This window comes from Psammomys obesus, unplaced genomic scaffold, assembly GCF_907164565.1.
Source record: "Psammomys obesus unplaced genomic scaffold, mPsaObe1.curated_primary_1811, whole genome shotgun sequence".
In the NCBI taxonomy this organism is placed as follows: domain Eukaryota; kingdom Metazoa; phylum Chordata; class Mammalia; order Rodentia; family Muridae; genus Psammomys; species Psammomys obesus.
In genome coordinates, this window is record NW_026596051.1 from 20098263 (window position 1) to 20121160 (window position 22898).

Here is a 22898-nt window from a genome sequence, read left to right on the forward strand (position 1 = left end):
ATATATATATATATATGCAGGATATCTGATATTCAACCCCTTTAAAAGGGTCATTAGAACTCCCAAAGGGGTCATGACCCACAGGTTGAGAATCATTTCCTTAGAGCACCGTGTTTCACCCTCCTTGTAAACATCCTGTCCTAAAATATCCTGTTGTTTCACTTCTACATCCTATGTCTTCAGAATTCCCTCCAAGATGAAAGGTTTTATTTTATTGCACAGCGCACGTCATGTATGATTTCTCACTGGCATGGTGTGTTGGGCTGTGTCTGTGAAGGACTTTTTTTTTTTTTTTTAAACCTGCAGTTGAAGGAGATAGTAAGACAGAAAATTGTCATTACAGAAAGGTGAAACTGAGGTCCAGAGCCCAGCTATACACCACCCCTGTAGTTCCTGAGTTGAGCTCAGGGCACCCTTAGCCTTGGGCTACCGGGCGAAAAGAGCTGGACTAGATCTTTTTTTTTTTTTTTTTTTTTTTTTTTTTTACAATGAAGGCCAGAAGGAAGACGCTGTGGAGTTGTGCCAAATTCAACTCTTGTCCTGCTTAATGAAAGGGCGGCAGAGCATGAGGAAGTTCTAGTTAGGAGCACTTCCTGTGCTTTCAGAGGACCTGGGTTTGGCTCCCAGCACCTACACGGCAGCTTACAGCTATCTGCAGCTCCAGTTCTAAGGGCTCTGATGCCCTCTTAAGATGTTCCTGGATATCAAGCGCATACATAGTGTGATGCATGCAGTCAAAATGTTTACACACACAAAATAAACTAAATAAAATAGAGAGAGACAGAAACAGAGGTTCGAGACTTAGGACCGGAGTTCAAGTCCTGCCCCTGCCACCTTCTAGACCCATACCTTCTAGGCACCCTCCTGGAAGTTCCTTTTAGCCTCAACAGGCTCCATGAGGAGGTACATGTATCGTTCCACAGAGGAGCTTAGCGGTGGGATCTGGGACCCAAATCTATGGATGTCAGGCTCTGGAGGAGTCACTACCCTGTCCATTTTCCTTATGAAGTTCTACAGCAGTCATGAGGTGAATAATGGCATCGCTCTCTTCCTTCTTTAACAGAGTAGGTGGTGGCCGCAACCACCTCCCAGCCTCCCCAGCCTCCAGGATGGCTTGGATTTCAAAGGGGTACTTGGTAGCCAGCACCGGGTGATGTGTTCACTCAGGGCAGCCTATCCGAACAGAGACTGTGGCCCCTCCCTGCACTAGGCAATGGGAGCTAAATGAGTCAAGGTATACTCAGGCTGACAAGAGGAAGCTTGGTTGCTGAGGGAGAAGTGAGAGGGCAGAGAGGCTGGACTAGGATGCTTGTCCAGAGAAACCCCACTTCCTGTCTCTCTGAGACAGGATCCTCCGTATGATATCCATACAGAGAGGATAAGACAGAGGACCTGTGAGGGGTTCACAGATGCCCCCATCCAGTTACACAGACAAGGAACAACAGGGGACCCAGCAGAGTTAGGTGGACATGCCCATGCTGTGTGCACAGTCGGTCATGAAAGCACACGCCCACACATGTGCACAGTCTACACCTGCCAGTGCCCAAATGAGGGGCCCTGCCCAGTGGGGGTTTCATCTGCACCAGAGGAGCATAGTGCTTGTTGTACGGCACTGAGGCACTCCATCCAGGGACACAGCCCGGGCAGGACCTGGGTGGGTACCAGAGGGACGGGGGCAAGAGAAGATGGTCCCTAGTGTACCTGAAAAGACCAGAGCAAATAACCTGAGGGTGGACCAGCTGACAAAGGCCCCCTGGACCTTGAGAGTGCCAGCCTCCAAAGGGGGAAAAACCAAGAGATTCTTTTAGCCATATCTGAGTGGCCATAGCCTGGGAACACAGATGCAGGTTGTGTCCCAATATGGAAGTGGTCACATAAAATTTTAAGGAGTCACAAAACAAGGCATTTTCTACACACATTGGGCAGGTGGTTATAGCAAAGCAGGGAAGCCTGCTATAGGCCTCTGATGCTGTCTGATGGCATGCATTCTAACCCTCACTCGGTGAAAGTTGCCGAACTGTTAGACTCGTATACCCCTGACCCTTTTTCCCGATCATTGAAGGGGGTTTAGCTCAGACACAGAGTAGGTAACCAATGGCTATCAAGGGGACTAGAGCTAGCAGAAAATAATGTGGCTCTGGGTGTGTAGCTCTCTAAGTGCCCACAGTAATGCAGTTTGAATCAGTCAGTCAAGCTTGAGTTTTCAACATAGTGTGTGTGTGTGTGTGTGTGTGTGTGTGTGTGTGTAGTGTTCTGGACACTTTACATCACATGAAGTGGGTCCCTTGTACAGGTTAGGAAACTTTGAAAGCCTCACAGTTAAACCGCCATGTACAGCATGCTTCATGAGACATGGTGAGACCATCTGTGACCACTTATTTCATACCCTGCTTGGGTGTGGCAGCCCTCCATTAAGACTGTGTGTCCCAGGCCCCTCCCCCTTCCCTGCCCTTGCAGCTCTGAATGCCTCTTCTCTGCAGGTGCCTGTGCTTAAGCCCATGGACCTGATGGTGGAGGTGAGCCCGAGGAGGATCTTTGCCAATGGCCACACCTACCACATCAACTCCATCTCTGTCAACAGCGACTGTGAGACGTACATGTCGGCAGATGACCTACGCATCAACCTCTGGCATCTGGCCATCACTGATCGGAGCTTCAGTATCCTTGGCCTCGACCTGCAGGGAAGCGGCTTCAGGGTGGCATATCAGCACACTGGCTTGGGGGAGGGGTCTTCAGCCTCAGCAGCTTCCTTACTGAAGAACCATCCCATCTAGAGTGTAAAGGAGCTGGGTGTGGGATCACTCTAAAGACACAGCTGCTGAGGGCTCTATTGTACCCAATGCCTCCTTAGAAGGGCAATGATCTCCATCACCTTGGGCCCTCATAGGGTCCATGAAGGAGCAAGAGAGATAGAGGCAGTGTGCCCTGGAGGAGAGGAGGATGACTGCCTCTCCTCTAGCCTCTAAGGAAAGGACCACTTACAGGACAGTGAGCACAGCCTGCACCAAGCTTGGGGAGGTCAGGGCCGATCCAGGGCGGGCAGGCTGCTACCCTGTCACTGCTGTGTGGACTATTAATGACAGTCATACTAATTGAAGTTTCATGTGCTGGGCTCCCACTCAGTGAGGTAGGTACTGTTGTAAGCCCCTTCCAGTAAGGCACTTGAGTCATGGAGCCTGAGCTCAAAGATGACAAGTGAGGGGCAAGAACTATGATGGAATAGAGATAGTAAGAAATGTTGACTTTGTTGGTTTGGGTTGTGTTGTAGCTGTCTTTGGACCTAGGTGGCCACAAGACATTAGAGCGAGTTAGTTGTGACTAAGGAAAGAGAGCTGATCATCCCAACACTGAACCTTCTCCTTCCTGTCTTCCTTGTCCCATCTGGAATACAGAAGTTATGCTCACCCATGTCAAAGAGCACAGCATTCACCAGCAGGTGTCTATCAAGCACCCACTGTGTGCCAGACCAAACGATAGGCTTGGTTGCTGGCACCAAGCATATAAGGCCCTGACACGCAGGAGTCTCGGTGACTGGTGCTTGTGTCTTGGGGACAGGACAGCGTGTGCTGAGCACTTCCTTTATCCACCTCTCCTGGGGGCCATAGGAAGCATGTAGGCAAAGAGGAAGCCTTTGGGCCTTTGCCAAGTGACTCTGTGGGCCTGGAGTAGAAGGTGTATGTGAACGGGAGTGGGATTATTGATCGGTGAACCTGTGCTGCTGAGGGAGAGTGGAAAGGAGAGCATGTCAGTGGACATGTCTCCATGGGAACTAGGGGACCAACATGGCTGCTGTAGAATGCTGTGTCCAACTTGTGTGTGGCTCCAATTTTGTGAAAGTGACTGGTAAGCTAGTGACAAGGGATGACTGGCTTGTTCACCGGAGGAAGGGGTGTGTGTCACGTGCTGAAGACCCAGAGGTGGCTTGGGTGCTGTCCCTGTTCCTGTGCTTAAGCCCTGTCTGGGATCTCATGATGAGGCTGATCTGCAGTCGCTGTGTTCAGAGGCTTTTAGGGGTCCAGTGACTGGTGTTCTTGGCTGAAGATGATGAGGGTGCTGACACAGGGATCCGCCAGCAGAGGACACAGGGAGGAGAACAGGTGACACTAGGGAAATGACAGCAGTTGGATTTGGGAGGCTCCCACCCTGTCCTTACCTTCACTTTGGGCTTCTAGGTTCCCAACCTCTGAGAACTAGGTGCCCGAGGCTTCTCCCACTCACCTTTCGTATTGTGCTGCAGCAGCCAGGAACTGTGTCTAGGATCTCACATGCTGTGCATTGAGTGCCCTCAGCTCTTGTTTGCAACCCGGTCTTCTGGAGAAAAACCAATTCTTTTTTTAGATCGTCTCTATGTGTGGAAGGCCTCGGGGGCTCGACACACAGGAGGCCCTTCTGCAGGGTTCTGGCAGATCTGCCTCTTGCCTCACTCCAGCCACTACTTGGTTGCCATGACAACATCTTCTTGTCTTGAGAGCAGGCTCCTGGGAAGACGTGTGGATGAGCGTCATGCCTTGCCCGATGCAGTCTGTGGAGCCCAGGGGGCTTCTGTATTCTCTCTCATGAAGCCTCCATTTATACTTGGCATCTGCCTTGTTGAGTGACAAGCGGTAGCCACGCAGCATCAGGGTCCTTGGGGTGCTGAGGATGCGGGAAGGCCTACCCTGCTCTGCCCACCCTGATGTTTGGAAGCCAGCCCCTTCTTCCACAGCTCCACATGTGGCTCTGGGTGTGTCCCTCCTCACCAATCATCCTACTTTCTTCAGGGATGGGCTCCATGTTGCCTTATGCCCAGGCTATTGCTGTGTCTGAAGGTTCATTGTTACCTCTCTACAGCTAGCTTGTCTCCTGGTGTTTCCACTAATGTCCAGGGGATAGGGGTTGGTATATTGATTCTCTGCCCTCTGTGCCTGCTTCTCCCTTGATGTTTTGCTAGAACAAGCCATTGATTCTCCACCTCAAGGTCCAGACTCGGGATGGTTAGCAGGGAATCCCCACCTTTGCATAGTATGGATGCTGAGACTCAATTAATGGAAACCATGGGACACCCCTCACCCCACCTCCTCTCCACAACTCACCAGTCCAAGGAGATAGCATGACTCCAGCTGGTCTTCAAGGGATCGGTCAAGGCCCTTGGCAGCAGGAGATAAAGGACAGTATCTGAAAGTCCCTACAGCCTTGACAACGCTGCAGGGGTCCATGTGACTCGTGTTCCCTGTGTGTCCTTGGCAGGAAAGACCACAGATGCCACTCTGGGGCCAAAACAGCCTGGCTCTGCAGTAGCTTGGCAGTCTCTCACCTGACCTGTAGGCTGAGTGGCCCACACTGGGGTGTAGCCAGGTGTAGAGCCCCAGCTGCCTTTCAGGGCTATACCTGGCAGCCTATCCTCTTGTCAGTCTCTTCTAATCCCTGGTGGTGGTTGCAGTCCCCATCACAGAGTCACTCAGTATGTATGTCTGTCTCCCACCCCCAGCCCCTGCACCCATGCCACTCCTTCTTCTGTGCATTTCTAATAAGGACACTTGTGTTTGGGCTACAGTCCACCTGGGAAAGCCAGGAGGAGTGCTGTCATCTCAACAACCCCTCTGAATTACAGAATTGTGCTACTGCCCCCATTCCCTGGTCAGTCCTTGAAAGGAACCACTGTTTTCCAATCACATCTAAGCCCCCATTTTGCATATGGAGAAACTGTGGCTTATGGAAGGGATGTGAGGTTCCTGTGTGGTATAGCATATTCCAGAGAGTTAAGACCTGACACCCAGCCCAACTAACTTGTGACCTGTTCTCCAAAATTAAGGCCACCTGGAGCAGTCCCAGTTGAGGGTATCTAGAAGTCCTTACTGACACGGCATGCAAAGAGAGGTGTGTTCAGTGATTTGTGATGTGTGTTTATCCCACAGCCACCTCCTTGTCAGGGGTCTCCTGTAAGCCCCTGTTTTAGCATAGTTTCAGTGAAATTTAGTAGAATAATTTGTGATGATTAATCTTGGAATCTCCATGGAAACCAATCTCTGAGCATGTGTGTGAGGATTATCTAAATTCCATTGAGAAAAGAGGGAAGATTCATCTCAAATGTAGATGATGCCATTCAGTGGGCTCAGGTCCAGGAAAGGAGGAAAGGAGAAAGTCAGAATCCATCTTTCTCATTGCTCCTGGCTGCATGTGTATTATGATAGCTGCCCCCATACTTCCTGCCCTGATGGACTATCTGCCCTAGAACTGTGGGCTAAAATGATCATCCATATTGTTTTTTTTTTTTTTTCTTTCTGCACTCCCTCACTCTGAGACAGGGTCTCACTATATATCATTGGCTGACCCTGAAATTGCTGTGTGGATCAGGATGACCTCAAATTAACTGACCCTGCATCTACCTCCTGAGTGCTGGGATTAAAGGCATGCTTCACCAACCTTAATCCTACCCTTGCCAGGCATTTTGTTGAAGCAAGAAGAGAAGTAAGTAATATGTGCTCTCTCAGTACTTAATAGCTTCCATTCCAATGGCACCCGACAGCAGCCAGGTGATAGCATTTGCCAGTCCATGAGACCCATAACCATGCATTTAGCTGGACACCCAAAGCCTGAAGGCCACTTTGCTACCCAGCAGGCACTGACCAGTTCCTAGACTCCATGACCACGTGCTTGGCTGGATGCCCACAGACTGTAGGATGCCCTTCTACTCTTGCAGGGGTGTAACTCCAGGCCCCAGAATCCTATACTCTGTTTCCATCCAGCCCAGGCAAACCATATCCCAGCATTCCTGCATTCCTGGTCCTGGAGTCTCTAGGACATAGGTCAGAGCTGAGTGTAGGGCTGCCTCAGATCAGAGAACATTGTCCCACTGGGGAGAAGGGGTAGAGGCGCTGGGTTAACAAACTCATCCATGTGGTCCAGACATAGTTCAGATGAGCAGAGATGTGAAACTACTCCGGAAAAGTGCCCATGGCCCAGCGTGGAGGGAGTGCATCTATCTCTTACCATCTGAGTCTCTCTGACCACATCCCCTGATGGGAGGAAAAGTTTATTTTGGCTCACAATTTGAGACCTTGGCAGGGAAGGCATGGTGGAGCAGCATGGCTCATGGCCATGGGAGTGAATGCCAGAGCCTGTTTATATTAGGGTGGCCCAGGGGATGAAGAGTAAGGCAGGAACAAGGAGCAGGTGTTAGTGTCAAAGGCCTATCCCTAGTGACCCACTCCTAAAAGTTCCATGACCTCCCAAAATAGCAGTGACTAGAGGACAAGCATCCAGCATTATACAAGCCTGTGGGGGACAGCTCACTGTCACAGGGCACAGGGACAGTAAGCACCCCTTCTGCTTGGCTTCTGAGAGGGAGGTGGGCTGTGGAGAACAGTCCATGGTGACTGCAGGCTGGGAACCTGGCAAGCACTCTTCTAAGAGGCTATGAGTTCCGCTTTGCAGGGCAAGTACTGGGAAGAAGTACTGACTAGCAGTCTTCCGTGTAACTCCGTGGCTTGGGGGACTAAGGTCTGGGACATTTATGTGTGTGTGTAGGGGGATTAGAACCAGAGAAGCCACGCAGACATGGTTGGTCTGACATGGGCCTTATGGAGAGAAGAAAGCAATAGCACCGTCAATCCTTGTGCCCTTGACCTCACCAACCCAGATATTGTAGACATCAAGCCAGCCAACATGGAGGACCTCACAGAGGTGATCACAGCATCCGAGTTCCATCCCCACCACTGCAACCTCTTCGTCTACAGCAGCAGCAAGGGCTCCCTGAGGCTCTGTGACATGCGAGCAGCTGCCCTGTGCGACAAGCACTCCAAGCGTAAGTCTCTGCTGTAGGTACATTGGGACCGGCAAGTTGCCGGGGGTGGGGTGGGTGGAGCTGTTCTAGCCAGCAGCTGCCTCTCTTCTCCTAAGCACCCAATGAGTTCCTTGGTATGTAATGCTCACTTCCTGTTCCAGAGTCCACCAGCAGGCATCTATGAAGCCCAGGGATAGAGACTAAAACAGCAACAGGCATTTCTGAACCCTCTGGCAACACTCTCTACCTGTCTCAGGTGATAGTCACATCAATCTGAGTGAGCCTCTGTAACCAGAGAGAAAATGGAGGCCTCAAGGATGGGCCTAAGGCTTCAGACTGTGGCCCCAGTCATCAGAGGGCCTTGAAGGACCACCTACCCCATGCTATCAAGGCGGGCCCCACTAGGAGGATAGGGCTCTTTCCCTCTTGTCTAGCACCCACCTGTCCCTAATGCCTGTGACAAGCTCTGGAAACAATTCTGAACGAATGAGTGGATGATTCCAGTTGGCCCTGGAGGTGCTTAGAGAAGTTGAGGTGCAGACAGTTTAGGCTGTTGAGTGATGGAGTCTTGCTTCTCCCCCAGAAGCCAGGTTCTGCTGGATAATGGGGTCAGGCTGAGCCTCCAGTTCCTTTCCCATTCCTTGGCCAAGTTCTGTCCCCATGCCCCATCCTGCAGCTCTTCCCCAGGCTTGCCCATACTCCATGTTTCAGGAACCTTTGGTAGGCTCCTTGGTGGGTTCCTGTCATGGGGTAGGTAGAATACCACCAGTCAGGGATGGGGCTATTAAAGGGGCAGGGGTGGTCTCATGCATGTTACCCAGGAACAGACACTCTGAAGTTATGAAGGCCTTGGAAGGAGGGGATGACAGGAGGCAAATGCTTCAAGATGGAAGCTTTACCAAAGATGATTTGGGCAGGTGGAAAAGGTAGAGGGGTATCAGCGAGCAGGGCAGGACAACTGGGGAGCCACCATGGTGAGGGGGAAGCTGAGTTTTATTTAGGCCTTGGGAGGATGGCAAGCAAGGATGTGCCGGGAGGTGATGGTGTTGGTCAGAATACAGAACAAGCATTGCAGAGAGAAAAGACAGCTGGGGAGGGGACCATGTAGCCCCACAAAGTGCTCTCGAGAGGCAGGGCTGAGCTCTGCCTGGAAGGTATGGATGGTCAGGGTGGCTGCTGGGTGTGAGTGCTGGGAGAGGTTGGGCTATCGTCTAGATGGATAGAAGTGGGGTGTACAGACCTGGGGTGGTGGATTTGGGGCTCAGTGATGGGCTATTCACTGGACTTGATGGGACATGGAATAGTAGATAGACAGATGTTGATGGTCAGGGTCTTCACTGAGGTAGAAACTATGGGGTTATCAGCATGGGGTGGTGTCACCACTCTAAAGATGGTGGGACCTGGGAGAATGGAGCCAATAAATGAGGCAGAATAAAGTCTCATGCGATAACCACCTTTATTCAAAGCATCAGACAAGTTATACTCTGAGTGTTAAGGAAGGTCACATGGGTGACATTCTCATGAGTTCTAGTTGTACACAGTCACAAGGAGAAGCCACACGAGGCAAGAAGATGTTTTTCCATAAAGGCATAAACATTGAATTGAGTAACAGCAGCAAGCGATAGTAAGTAATCCGAAGCAAACTCACTTCTATCCACTACACCTGGGAGAATCATGAAAACACACTTTAAAAACAAGCCTGTGTTTTCAAGAAACCGAAGCCACAAGCCTCTTATCTTGTTTTCTCAGAGCATCCTCGCAAGCACTCAAAATTCTCCTCACACTATATCCCAGAACTGTGTTCGACGGGATGGGAAGGGAGACCTGAGAGGTCCGGGTGATTGAGGGCAGAGACAGCCTCACATACACACACACCCCTCGACTTCCTGCAGCTGGGCCACGTCAGCCACCACCCGAGCCTTCTGATGAGCACAAGTTCATTGTCTTAGAGTAATCTGTCAGAAGTGTGGTGTGAGCCTCACTGACCAGACCTAGCGAAGGGCACGTGGGGCCCCTGTAACTCTCAGGCAGCCAGTGCCCCTTGCTCTCCAACTCTCAGGGGCCACTCCTGCCACCTCCTCCTATCTTCAGAACCGTGTTGAGACTTGTACTGAACTCAGTTGCTCATTCTTACATGATGATCCTTGCCTTCACACTGGGCCCACAGGGTGAACTGGGGTGACAATTCTTCTCAAGATTAGCAGGTGAACAAACATTCTTCATGCTGTGTTTGGCCTTAATTCCCTTTGCTCTCTCTCTCTCTCTGTGTGACATTTATAGGTTCTGAGGATTAAGACAGACATAGCTGTGGCCATCCTTCTACCACCATGGGGCATTGGCCCAAACACCTGGGCTCACTCCCTGCTGGCTTAGATGGCACACGTTCCTGAATTGGATCCATATTCAGCTCTTTGTCAGACTGTGCAAGAAAAGATGGAAAGGAGAGGGGGGCCGGGCCTGCTCTGGATTGAGCTCTCTCTGAGTTCCCTGGGAGAGGCTTTGTGATATCTCCTTCAGTGTGACTCTTCAGAAGCCAGAGTCACCCCACTGGTCCAGCAGAGTACATGAGGCACTGGCAGTGGTGACTCCCATTTAAGAGATCCATTTAAAAACCTTCAACTGTTTAGAGGGTCTTTAGTGGCACAGGGAAGCTATGGAAGCTATTGCATTGACAGGTTCGGTGGGGGGAATGAGAGGCAGAGCAATACTGCTTGGCTCCCAAAATTGAAGCAGAGAAAGTACCAGGAAGGAAGACGTCAAGACATAGTGTGGTAGATCATGAGACAGTGGTGGTGTTTTGGAATTTGTCTGTGTATCTTCATGTTAAAATTAAGAAGGAGTGTGTGTGTGTGTGTGTGTGTGTGTGTGTGTGTGTGTGTGTGTGTGTTTCAGGCAGGGAGAGGCTTTTGGTACTGGCTGTGTGCTCTGTAGAGGTGGCAGCCGGAACCACGTGGCCTCTATGACATCCAGATGCTTGGGGTGTTACAGGAGAGTGAGAAAGCTGCACCCACCAGGGCAGCTTCTGTGAGTCCCTTGTGCATCTCCTGAGCTCAGACCTAAGAAGTCACCCTGTCATGTGACTGTCGTATGCCTGGTGATGCTGGAGCCTCACGGAGTCAGGTATGGGAGAGGGAGAGCTCGCTTTGCAGGGAGCTCTGTTCGCAAAGTGAGCTCTGTTCATCCCACGCCTGCTATCGGGTACAGAGTGCCCACAGGCTTGTGTCTGTATTGTGCTGTGGTACTTGAAGGCTTCTGCAAGGCTGACGTACAGAAGGTGCCACCACTGAGGGCTTTGGAGAGAGCTGGCTGGCCTCAGGGCCAGGTCTCTTCTGAAGAATTCTCGGAGCCCATTGCCTGGTTGCCCAGTGACTCACCTGGAAGCTTTGACCACATCGGCATGTCTAGGCCTCTCTGCAGGCTGGTGGTCCTGTACATACACAGGACTGCATGGCACATGGCCGTCTACAGGTTTAAGAGTACTTGTATCTGGGTGCATAGGTGACTCTTCCCACGCTCTCTGCAGTGTTGTTACAATCATTGTACACCCCTGCCAAGAACTTGGCAGCTCTCTTCCTTTTTCCTGAGGATGGCATAGTACTACTGCCCCTCAGAGTCTTGTATAGGTTGTGTGTACATCAGCCAGGGGTCCTTGTGAGGGAGAGACTTTTTTTGCTTTTTAAACACTAGGGTTTATTTTATTTTATTTTTTAAATCATAAGTCTGTATCTCTGGGTTAGGTATGTGCATGTGGGTGCAGTACCCACAGAGGCCAGAAGAGGTCATCATTCCTTGAAGCTGGAGTTGCAGGCAGTTGTGAGTCACTTGATGTGGGTGCTGGGAACCAACCTGGGATCTTCTGGAAGAGCAGTACACACTCAACCACTGAGCCATCTCTCTAGCCTCATGATTTTGTTTGTTTTTGTCACTAAGTTCAATTTCTCTTTTTGGATTAGTACCTGCCTTTGTTTCTTTTCCTGTTGCTGTGATGAAATACCCTAGCAAAAGCAATAAGGTAGAAAAGGTTTAACCTGGCACACAATATGATGTTACCGTTCATTGTGGTTGCTGAATGCAGATGAGGACATGACTGCTTCTAGGTATGACTGAAGGGAAAGTTTCAATTGTAGATATGAGGTAGAGTACATCCAGAGGCATCTGGAAGAGTCTAGACTGGACAAGGCCATGAGAGGAGAGAGGATCATAGAGAGGGGAAGAGGAGAGAGGGAACAAAGGAGAGGGAACCAAGAGGGAGCCAAGCAAACCAAGAGGCCAAGAGAGAGCCAAGGGCCAAAAGAACCAAGTGCATGGCCAAAATGGTGGCATTATAGAGGAAAGAGAAGGTGGGGCAGGGAAGCAAAGCCCCTGGATGGAGAGGTTTAGGGAAGGAGACAGGAGTGAGAAGAGCAGAGAGGAATTGCAGACACTGAGTGAGCCTGGCAGCCAGCATGCTCTTTGGTATGCTAAACGGGCACCTCAGTTGGCCATTTGTCCCAGTTTCTTTGGGAGCTGTCATAGGGAGGTCATGTCAGTAGAAACATGAGGTGACTAGTTAAATCACATGCACAGTCAGGAAGCAGAGAGAGAGAAATGTTGGTGTTCAGTTTTTTTTTTTTTTTATGCGGTTCACGGCTGAAGCCTGGGGAATGATGCCACCAGCTTTTAGGATGGGGCTTCACAGCACTGTTAACCTAATCATGTACTCCCTCACAGATGTGCCTAGAGACCTGTCTCCTAGGTGATTCTAGGTCCTGTCAAGTTGACAGTCAATATCGCCATCACAGTTGTACCTCTTGCTAATTTGACACCCCAACACATTACTTTTAAGCCTTACTTTTTTTTTTTTTGAAACTTCTTATCTCCGTAGGCTCATCTCATAGCACAAACTGTTCAGTTCAATTTCAAAAGTCCCCATGGTCTTTGGCATTCCACCATCACTTGAAAGTCTTAGCTAAGTCTTATCTAAGATGCAAGGCAATCTCTTAATTATGAGTCTGTAAAATTAAAACATACAATAACTCAGTGTAATATAGGAAGGGTGAAGTCATAGAAAGGAACAGTTAAAGCAAGACCAAACCATCAGGGTAAACACCAGTCTTTCAGCTCCAAGTATCTGACGCTTGCTGGACTCAACAAGGCAGCAAAGAGCTTAAGTAGCTCCACTTTCCAGCTCTGTTGCCCTCAGCACAGAGTCTCTCTCTTAGGCCAGGTCTGCTTTGCGCCTGCATTTCCTTGGTGGATGCCCCAGGGTCCTGGCATCTCCCGTATCCTTGGGTCTCCACTGAAACATAGTCTTTACCTTCTGAGCTTCACACAGTGGCCTTCAGAGCCTTCAGGGCCTTCAGGGAATGTTTTACTACCACACAATCTGGCCGTAGTGGCTTTCTGGAACTTTGGTGCAAGCTTCCATGACCTCCTCGCTCTGGAACATTTCCTGCCTATGAAACCAGTGCCCCGTGGGTGGCACTGCTGAATTCTGCTGCCAGTGCGACGTGTAGCCTGGCCTCCTGGGGTTATAGCTGTATCAGCTTCTGTGGGCTAACCCCAGGGAGACTGGTGCCTTAGCAGTGTGCAGGGAACCCCTGCAGCTGGACTCTCAGTCCAGGCTATATTCTTTCAGAGACTTTGCATTTTCACTGTTAGAGCCTTTGATGGATGGGTCTTGCCCTCAGGGCAAGTTTGTTCTTCGTTCTCCTGAGAGATCAAGCATCGGATTCCCAGTCACCAGACATGTGTTGTTTCTTATCAGCCATGATCATCATTCCAGCTGCATTTGTGTAAAAAGCTTGGAGCTTTCTTTGGTTCTTTGCCTCCCATTCTTCTGTTTAAAAGCCAGGGTGTGGGTGTCAGGGTCTCTGTCCACAGCCCCTTTCCTAAGAGATGACACAGCCATTTTCTTCTGACTGAGTGAGAAGCATTGTGGATTGCTGTGTGTGCTCATTCCTGCCACCGAGTAGGTGAGGAGGCTGAGGGTCAAATGAGCACAGTAGTTTCCCAGACCTGTCTGAAACAGGCCAGGCTGGGATATACTGACTCTCCTGCACTCCCACCCAGGGCCTCAGCTCTCCTGGAGACACTAGAAACCCAGGTTGTTGTCTGCTAGGCATTGTGACAGGGTAACCATAGAAACATTCATCCGTGATTCCTCAGAATAGACAGTTATTTCTGCTTTTGACAGTAGAGTCTGTGGGAAGGAAGGGCTCACCACCGAGCAAGAGGTTGGCTCTGAATAGGTAGGGATGGTGGTTCACCATCATGGGGCATCAGCAACCTGAATACCCTAATACTCCAGAAACCTGCAGCTAACGGTGGTTGAGCCGCTCAGGATGGAGCTGTGGGAGCCGAGCAGCCCCTTACCATACCAGCATTTGTTCTTCCTCAACCTCCTCACAATATTGCCCTGGAGCCGCCAGAGAGCGCTCTTCTCAGTGGCTTAAAATAGCATGTGTGTTTTTGTACCATCGTGGTTGGAGATAAGGTCAGGGTGTGGCAGGGATGCCTCTTCTGGAAGCTTTAGGAGCAACTGTTCCCTTGCCCTTCCTAGCTGCTAAAGCCACCACACCTCTCAGCTCATGGCTACCACTCCAGCCCCTAGACAGCCAGCGAAAATCCCCATCCCGTCGTAAGGTTCTCAATACAGTGGTTTTAACCAGCATGGTGGGAAGAGGTCTCTCTGATAGCACGAGCCTGTGGAGTGAGGCCGAGAGCTCTCCCAGGGATGCTCTTTGCAGACTTCAGTAGAAGGGACAGTGTGACAGGAAAAGATGGGGGCGGTGGGACTCAGAATGGGGGCCAGAGCTTGTCAGTTCTTGAGGGGCCCGCTTTGTCTCTTGGGGTTTGATTGTATGAGGCTGAGCAGGAAATGAAGAGTTGTTAGACATTAATCAGTAAAAGCATCATTGTATCCAGTTTATCAGTGCTTCCATACCTCCTGGGCTGGGCCACTACCGGGGGCTTTTGGGGATGGAAAGAATGACTCTGCCCTGAGCCTCTTGGGAGTTCTGGCCAGCCCTGTGCTTCTAGTGAGGCACTGGGTGGGGCTGCCACTCAGTGGTTTCCTGGGGGCTGGCTCTACAGGTTGGAGATGCTTAGGTGGTGGTGAGTTAATGCCAGCCCCACGGCAGTCTTAATCCCCACTGCTCCGCTGCCAGCACCACTTGGGGATGTGACTGACTGTTAGGCCCAAGGGGGGAACCCTAGGGAGCGCTAACTTCCGGAGGGGGATGAAGAGAACCCAGGAGACCAATCATCAATGCAAAATCACAAGGGGTTTATTTTGACTATTGTGCAATGGGGTCTCCCCTGCTGGTCAGCAAGGGGTGGCACTAGGAGACAAAGGCCTTAGGTTTTTAAAGGACAAAGCACGGGAGTTTTAATGGGTTGCAGTCTTGGCAATTCAGGATTGGATGAGGTATTTAACTTTTAAAATAATTGGTTGGTTCTGGGCACCCTTAGGTCCAGTCAGCCCTGTCATAAATATCTGGGGTATATCTGATCTTCAGGTCAGTTTGGAATTTCCTGCCATATGAGATATAGCCGCAGTTAAAGGTGGGAGAGTGATTAACTCATCCCGTGTCTGTTCTGAGGAGTGGGGGCTACAGGCTTTGGTCAAAGGTCAGGAGCTATTCAGGAAGATTGGGGCCATTTGGCCCAGTTTCCAAACAAAGTTTATCTCACAGGCGCCGGCCGGTGATTTTCTCTATACCTTGTAGAGATCTCTGCTTGTTCTCTTCCTTATCTCTGCCCTCACAGATGGCTAATGTCAGGAACTTCTACATTCCTCTGTTCTCTGGAGAAGCACTAAGAGGCTTTAATTAACATGGGCCTAAAACTTGAAAATATAAGTTATAAGGCAATTAAAAGAAACATAGGTTACAAAGTTAGGCTGATTCTTTCACTGACCACAGGCATCCACTGCACGTGCACAGAGGCAGCTCTTGGCCTGAAGATCCGGAACCAGGTAGTACCAGAACCACATCAGGGTCTGGCCTACCAGGAAAAAATATCCAGCATACCAGAGACTGCCAAGACACTTTCAGTCTGGTATTCTGAACTGCCAGTAGGGGGAAGCAGAGGGTTGCATCAAGCATAGCTCCGGGTTCAGCTACCCCACTTTCATCTATCTACCCCTGAGATCTGTGCGTGGATTCACTCTCAGCCTGAGTTTTTGTGATAAAAAAACGGGGATAATTAGGCTACTACCCTGAAGTTTTAAAATTAGGGGATTGGAGGAGGTCGTTCACAGCACAATAAATACTAAGTTAACACAATTTTCACAAGGGAACCCTCCGGGGGCTGGCTCTTCCTCTTTGGAAAATCCTTAGAGCCATGGGTTTCGTAGGTGTTTAGTGGAAGATTTGATGAATGAATGAATGAATGAATGAATGAATGAATGAATGAATGAATGAATGGTGGTACAGACAGCTAGGTCCAGGTGGATACAGCCCGCTGCGGTTCCCACTGTGGGCAGGACAGCCGATAAGAGCTGCTGACTCTTTCTCCACAGTCTTTGAAGAGCCCGAGGACCCCAGCAACCGCTCCTTCTTCTCTGAGATCATCTCCTCGGTATCCGACGTGAAGTTCAGCCACAGTGGGCGTTACATGCTCACGAGGGATTACCTCACAGTCAAGGTCTGGGACCTGAACATGGAGTCGAGGCCCATAGAGACCTACCAGGTGTGTGTGGAGGTCTGGCAGCCTCGGGGCCCTCTGTGTGGTATGAACCCCCCCCAAAGAGCCCCCCCTCCTGCTGATAACCCCACAGCCCAGCTGTGGAGGCTTTTCATGCTGCGTTGCAGATGAAGCTGCAGAGAGGCTCCCAGCCCAGTTCTTGGGGTGGTTAGGGAGGTCCCTGCGTGGGGCTGACATCTCATGTAGAGTCCGAGTTTCCGGGGAAGGAGGGGAGGAAGGAACAGAAGTCAGACAGGAGGTCCGGGTGCGGATGCAACCGCTGTCATGCACAGCCTTACCAGTAAGTAGGTAAGCATGACTTCTGCCCCCACCCCCACCCCCCGTCCCCACTATAAACATCTGTGTGTGGATTGTGTTCAGTGGTAGCATGAGAGATGTTTCTAGATCCTCAGGATGGCCTTTTGAGCCAGTGTGCCGGGTGGACCACTGGGCACTTCCGGGGAAGCTTTATTCATCATCATGCCAGGTCTCTTGGTGGGGCACAGGACAACGCTGGTTTGCTATTAAAGTAACACATGTGCAGTACAGCCTGTTGGTGTCTGGCAAGGGGGAGGTGCAGGGCTTTCTGGAGGCAGCTGCATTTGTTCTGGGCTTTGAAGGTTGTCTGTTCCCTTTCCTGGTGCTGTCCCCATGGCTCACAGCTCCGGGTCAGCTGTGTGTGCAGGGCTATGCTGAGGTTATCCATTCTATGGTGGGTTGGGGGCTATTTGGTGGCCACTTATCAGCCTGTCCCCTCTTCTCACCAGGTCCATGACTACCTGCGGAGTAAGCTCTGCTCCCTGTATGAGAGTGACTGCATCTTTGACAAGTTTGAGTGTGCCTGGAATGGGAGTGACAGGTGAGCCGGCTGCAGTACACAGTCACGCCCCTGGCCCTTCACCCTAGGAGGGGTTTCCTGTCGATTGTCACCACGGTGCTGCCCTCTGCCGGGTGGAGGTGTGCAACAGGTCTCCTCCCTCGCAGCCCAGCTCTCAGACTCAGCTCTCAGACACAACCTCTACTGCATGACACAGGCTCCTGAGATGCCACAGCCGGGGCCCAGCACAATGTCTTGTGGGTGGGCCCATTGCATCCTTCATTCCCCCTGCTGTACCCAAGGGCCCACCTCTCCGTGTGCCCTTTCTTCCACAGCTCAGATTTTCGGCTAGGAGGTAGGAAATCGCTTCTTTGCCCCCACCCCCAGGCGTCAAGGCTCACTTAGTTACCTGTGACCTTTCAGTGCAGAGGCTGATAGGCGGCCCCTCAGGGTCTGTGGCTGGATAGCCACATATCCTGCTGCCCTGGTGGAGGAGAGAGGCTCCAGGTGACCAGGGGAGCATATTACCACACGTTTTTGTACCAGAGCCTCTGTGGCATCACCTCCCTCCCCACTGACCCTGTCCCTGCATTGACGGGTGAGAAATGGCGGCCTGAGAGCCTCCGCCCGAACAACTGTCCATCCAGGGAGGTGGCATCTTCTTTGCCCTACATTCCAAAGCTTCTGAGGTGGCCAGTAAGAGTGGCTTTGCTCAAAGCTGAGGCTGTGGGTGGGGGTGGTGATGACAGAAAAAAGACCACTCAGGGGAAGCAGGACTGGCCCCACCTGGGGGCTGCTTTCGTCCCCAGGATCCACCTGTTCTGCAGGGGTCAGAACAGAGCAGTGCTGAGCAGAGGGGCCTGAAGGACATAGAGAAGGCAGGGTAGAGCTCTAGTCCGAAGCAGGGAAGGCAGCCAGGCTTCAGCCTCAGTCTGACCACCCACCCACCCCATCCCCATCCCCATCTTCCCTAAGTCAGGATCCCTGCGGTTCTCCAACAGGCAGCCACACCCACTTAGAATCCCCCAGTGAACAGTGGGAGTAGGTCTTGGTAGACTCACAAGTAAGGGACTTGCTGGAAAAAGGAGACCCCGACCCAGCAGTTAAGGGCTATTAGGGTAGATGGCTGAAGATTGCCACCTCTGCCTGCCCTTTACTTTGCCATGCCTCTGGTGGAGCCCCAGCTCTGGGCCTTTGCATCCTGCATTTCTCCTTTTTCTCCCCCACATCTACTCTCTCTGACCCTGGATCCTGCCGAAGCACATTCCACCTACTTCACTCTGTTGATTCCTCCTCCAGGAAGCTGTCCCTGTCTTCTCTGCCTTGCCCCACAGGTTCCTGGGCTTTTCTTCCTGTACCTTGCTATTTATGATATGACAAATTCTCATCACCTCTCTACTGTTTCCTCCACCACCAGTAGAAGTGATGTCTGGCATGAGGGACTTTGGGAGTGTCCAGTCAATGGATGTCCATGTTTATGGGCAATAAAGAACAATCTGTCCCTTCCTTCTGCCTCTGGCTTCCTCTGAGCTTGATCTATGAACAGGACTTCAATGCCTGCATCCCAGGAGCCCAAGGCTCAGGGGAGAAACAAATTCCCCATCCCTTCAAGGCAAGTGTGAGTCCTGCAATCTGCTCTGATGGACTCATGGGGAGCTTACACCCCTTAATAAATGGGCCAGTGGATGGCTGGTCACTCTGTGGGGTAGCAGCCCTCAATGGTACCTGAATTCCTGTTCAGCAGCTTTGAGTGCAAGCACAGGACCCAGCTTTGTTTCTAGTCCCAATTTTGGCTCTCCAAATAGGGGCAGATAAATTTGCTTGGGTCAGCCCTCTGAAAAGTGACTTCATGGGGTCTTGTGCCAATGCCTCAGGCTGAATGACCCCCCCACACACACACACATACACACAAGGTATTGGGTTCCTCTTGGCAGTCTGTTCTGTGCTCTGCACACACAAGACTGGTGTAGACCTATGTTTTTCATCACCCACTGAAGCGGTTTGAATATCCCCTCCTCTGTGGCACTTCTGTGGCCATCAGCTTCCTTCCTCCTAGAGCATCTTCCTCCTCCTCTCCCCATAGCTTTTTAAGCCTTCCCTAGAACCAACCCCAAATCCTTCCTTTAGGCCCAGGCCCGATTCCTAAGTGCATCATGGAGATAACCCACCCCATGCCCCACCAGATGAAAACCCTGATTAGGTAAGGAGCAGGAGGCATAGGCAGAAGTCTGTTCCCAGGGTACCTGGCTTCACCCCATGTGATCTGTGACAGTGAGCATTCATTCACTTGTTGGCTTAGCCAGCCACTGAGGTTGTAGGCCTGCCAAGGGCTCTGGGAAAGCCATAGTTATCTCTCAGCATCATGCGCTGTCTCCTCTGCCCCTGGGACCCCAAAGGATCGCCTCTCTTGGGTTATGTACAAATGATGGGAAGAAATGGCAGCTGAGATGTAAGAAGGGGGCCAAGGATGCCAGCAGAAAGGTGGCAGAAGGGCAGGCAAAGCTCCCAGTCCTGGGAGTGACAGCCCGTCGCTCTGGAGTGTTCCTGTCCTCTCTGTCCTCCCCCACTGACCGCTGTCATTCTCTCACCAGTGTCATCATGACAGGGGCCTACAACAACTTCTTCCGCATGTTCGACCGAAACACCAAGCGGGATGTGACTCTGGAGGCCTCCAGGGAGAGCAGCAAACCCAGGGCGGTGCTCAAGCCAAGGCGCGTGTGTGTGGGTGGCAAGCGGCGGCGGGATGACATCAGTGTGGACAGCCTGGACTTTACCAAGAAGATCCTGCACACGGCCTGGCACCCAGCCGAGAATATCATTGCCATTGCGGCCACCAACAACCTGTACATCTTCCAGGATAAGGTCAATTCTGACATGCACTAGCCGGCCTCAGTGGCCCTCCTGGCCACCTCTGTAGGGGGGCAGGATGATCATGGTGGCCATCGTGGGGACATGAGTCCCTAGGATGGAGTCGCCTTGGATGGTAATTGCCAGTTTAAAGAAAGGAAAGGAAGGAGCCTCAGTCACAGGTGATAAAACAGATGTGCCTGGTGGGTCTTGGTCCAGGGTTCCTTTGTTTACGCCCTACCTGTCTCAGGCTAGGCCTTTCATTATTATCAGGACTTTATTCATGTCCAGGGTGATTTTACTGCAGTGGATCAGTTTCTACCAGGGAAAGTAAAGCTGGTCTGTGATGGGGCTTCAGAGAAAGAGTGAAGTTCACAGTGCAGTCAGGATCTTCAGATCCTCAAGGGAGCCAGCCACATGCCCCGGTTCAGCCCTTCTGGTTCATGTTGGATTTAGGATGGTGAATCCTCAGAGTGCTGGCAATGCCAGCTCCTCACTTGGGTGTTTGGGCTGTCTTGTGCCAGGCCAGGGCAGGCTCTGAGAGGCAGAGCTGAAGTCCTACGGTTAATCGTGAGGCAGGGCTGGGTTCCTTGTGTGGGTTTTCCAGGCTGGGGCAAGTCCTGAGAAGCAGGACAGGGGACCCCGTGTGGCTATAGCCCTCACCTCACTGCCGTCCGTTTGTGAGTGCCCACCGCACGCTGGGCATGGTGCTCAGCCCACGGTGACTGTGGCCGGATCCCCACAGCCCACTCTATGATGGCTTTGCTGTCGCCCTCCCACGCTAGCCTGTCACCTTCCCACGGCTGACGGTGGGGCCTGTCCTTGACTGTAGAATCCTCATGTCCGAGAAGCAAGTGTGTCTCTTCATTTCCGTAAATCCCAGCTGAGAGCCAAGCTCTGCTGGAGCTGGAGGGTGGTTACCGCCCCCTCTGTACACAGGAGGAAACCAAGGCTCTGAGCAGAGAAACAGGGTGCTTAAGGAGTCACCCCCTGAGGGCTGAGTTGGGGTCCCATGCAGGTCTTTTCCATAGGCTCTTTCCAACCCACCACACTGGTGCCTGGTCCTCAAGCAGCATTCCAAGGGAAGGCTTTGGAAGAAAAGCATCTCCATGCTGTGCAGGCAGAGCAGATGCGCTGGTGACGGGACGGCACGAGAGAGAAGATGGAGAAGATGGCATCCGGCTTGCCTCCCCAGATGCTCTTCACCCATGTTGTACTCGAGGCTTTCTCCTCACCCTCCCGGCTGTTCCCCATGGAGGTTGCATGCGGCCAGGCAGCCCCAGAGGACGTTTACTCAGACCTCCCCAGGGCGGTAGGTCAGTGGCCATTCAGAAACCCCTGCTCCATCCTCACTCCTGGAATCCCGAAAACGCAGAGCTTGGCGTTTGGACCCTGGAAGTGGAGAGCAGAGGGGCTTTAGTTTTCACAGCATGGACTTCCACCCAGGAAACAGATGCGACGGAGTTTTTTTTTTTTTCCTCAATGGATCAAGGCATCCTTGTGTGTGTCAAAGCACAAACCGCATGCACACTCACTTCCGGCCATGTATTTACACAGAAACTGGGTCCATTACATTCTTTTTTTTTTTTTTTTAAATCAACATGAATGAAGAATGTTTGTTTATCTATCACTGTAAAATTCAGGCGCTCTGGACAGTATTATATGTACATATTGACCCTGATTCAAGGTAGCAATCAAAAGATTGGGCAACTTTCCCCTCTTGTAAAGGATTTGAAGAATGTGGCCAGTTGTATATAAATCCCGTGGAAGCCAAAAATCCAGGTGAGAGGGCCTTACACACTGGCCTGGATCTCTGGCCCACCCATCTGCCTTTGCGGTTCAGCATTTTAGAGAGGATACTCGCCCTGGGAGCTGGGATGCTGCTGTCAGATCACAGGTTTCACTCGTTCCTTCTTCAAAGTCAAATCTTACAAGGTCTTCAAAAGGCGGGGTCTTTTTGCACATGCCCCTGGTTTCTAGACTTGTTTTAAACGTTGGGTACCAAAGTAGAAAGGAAAAAGAAAGACAAGAAGATGTCAGAAGAAAAGCATGTCTTTGGGACCCCAGGAAATCACCCAGGTCCAGAGCGGACTGCGAATAATATTGTGTGTATTGATTGAGGAAAAGGTGTAAAGGGGGGGAGGGGCAGTGTGAGAAGAGGCAGAAGGACCAGAACCTCGAAAGGCGCAGCAGACTTTGCCATCTTTCTCTGCTTAAGTTTCTCTGGTCTTGAATATGTGGCATTTCCCATAATCATTGCGACATTGTTGGGGTTTTGAGTTTTGTTTTCTTCGGCTTTGATTCTTCTCCGAGGGCAAAGCCCTCGGAGGGTGTTGGGTATGTATGTACGTGCTGGTAACACAGTCAGGCCCAGTCATTTGGGGTTCTGTGGCTCATAGGTGCATTTTTTTTTCCTTCGGTGTCTCACAAATTATCCAACTGTTGAATAAAATTATAAATATGTTAATACCAGCTTTTTCCAATAAAATAACAAATGTTACATCTAAGAGGAGGCTCGGAAGGCTGCTAATTAGAGAGCTGACCTGGGAGGGGGCGCCACTGGGAGCCAGCGGGATGGGTGGGGTAGGGAGTGGCTCCCATCCAGACTGCGCTGAATCCAGCAGTGTCATTTTGGCTCTGACCCTAACCCAAGTGGAGGAAGGAATAGAGTCAGTGGGGACACTAGTCCTACAGGTCTGCCCTGTGCCTGGAGGAGGGGGTCCCCAGATGGTGGTTGCGGAGCCCAGTGCCTGGCATGTGTTTCATGATGGGTGGCCTGTCCCCCTCTGTAGCAGGTGTGTGTAA

General features: G+C 51.3%; 1 protein-coding gene across 2 annotated transcripts in view; it reads left to right on the forward strand.

The window, feature by feature from the left end:
• Ppp2r2c (protein phosphatase 2 regulatory subunit Bgamma) overlaps positions 1-22594 on the forward strand; it is an 80351-nt gene extending 57757 nt beyond the window's left edge. For both annotated transcript variants that reach the window (XM_055623975.1, XM_055623976.1), the window contains exons 5-9: positions 2481-2658; positions 7619-7783; positions 16266-16435; positions 17197-17288; positions 19838-22594. In XM_055623975.1, the coding sequence (XP_055479950.1) occupies positions 2481-2658; positions 7619-7783; positions 16266-16435; positions 17197-17288; positions 19838-20129 (897 nt within the window). In that variant the 3' untranslated portion in view covers positions 20130-22594. The remainder of the gene's footprint in view (positions 1-2480; positions 2659-7618; positions 7784-16265; positions 16436-17196; positions 17289-19837) is intronic.
• Positions 22595-22898: the final 304 nt, after the last annotated feature.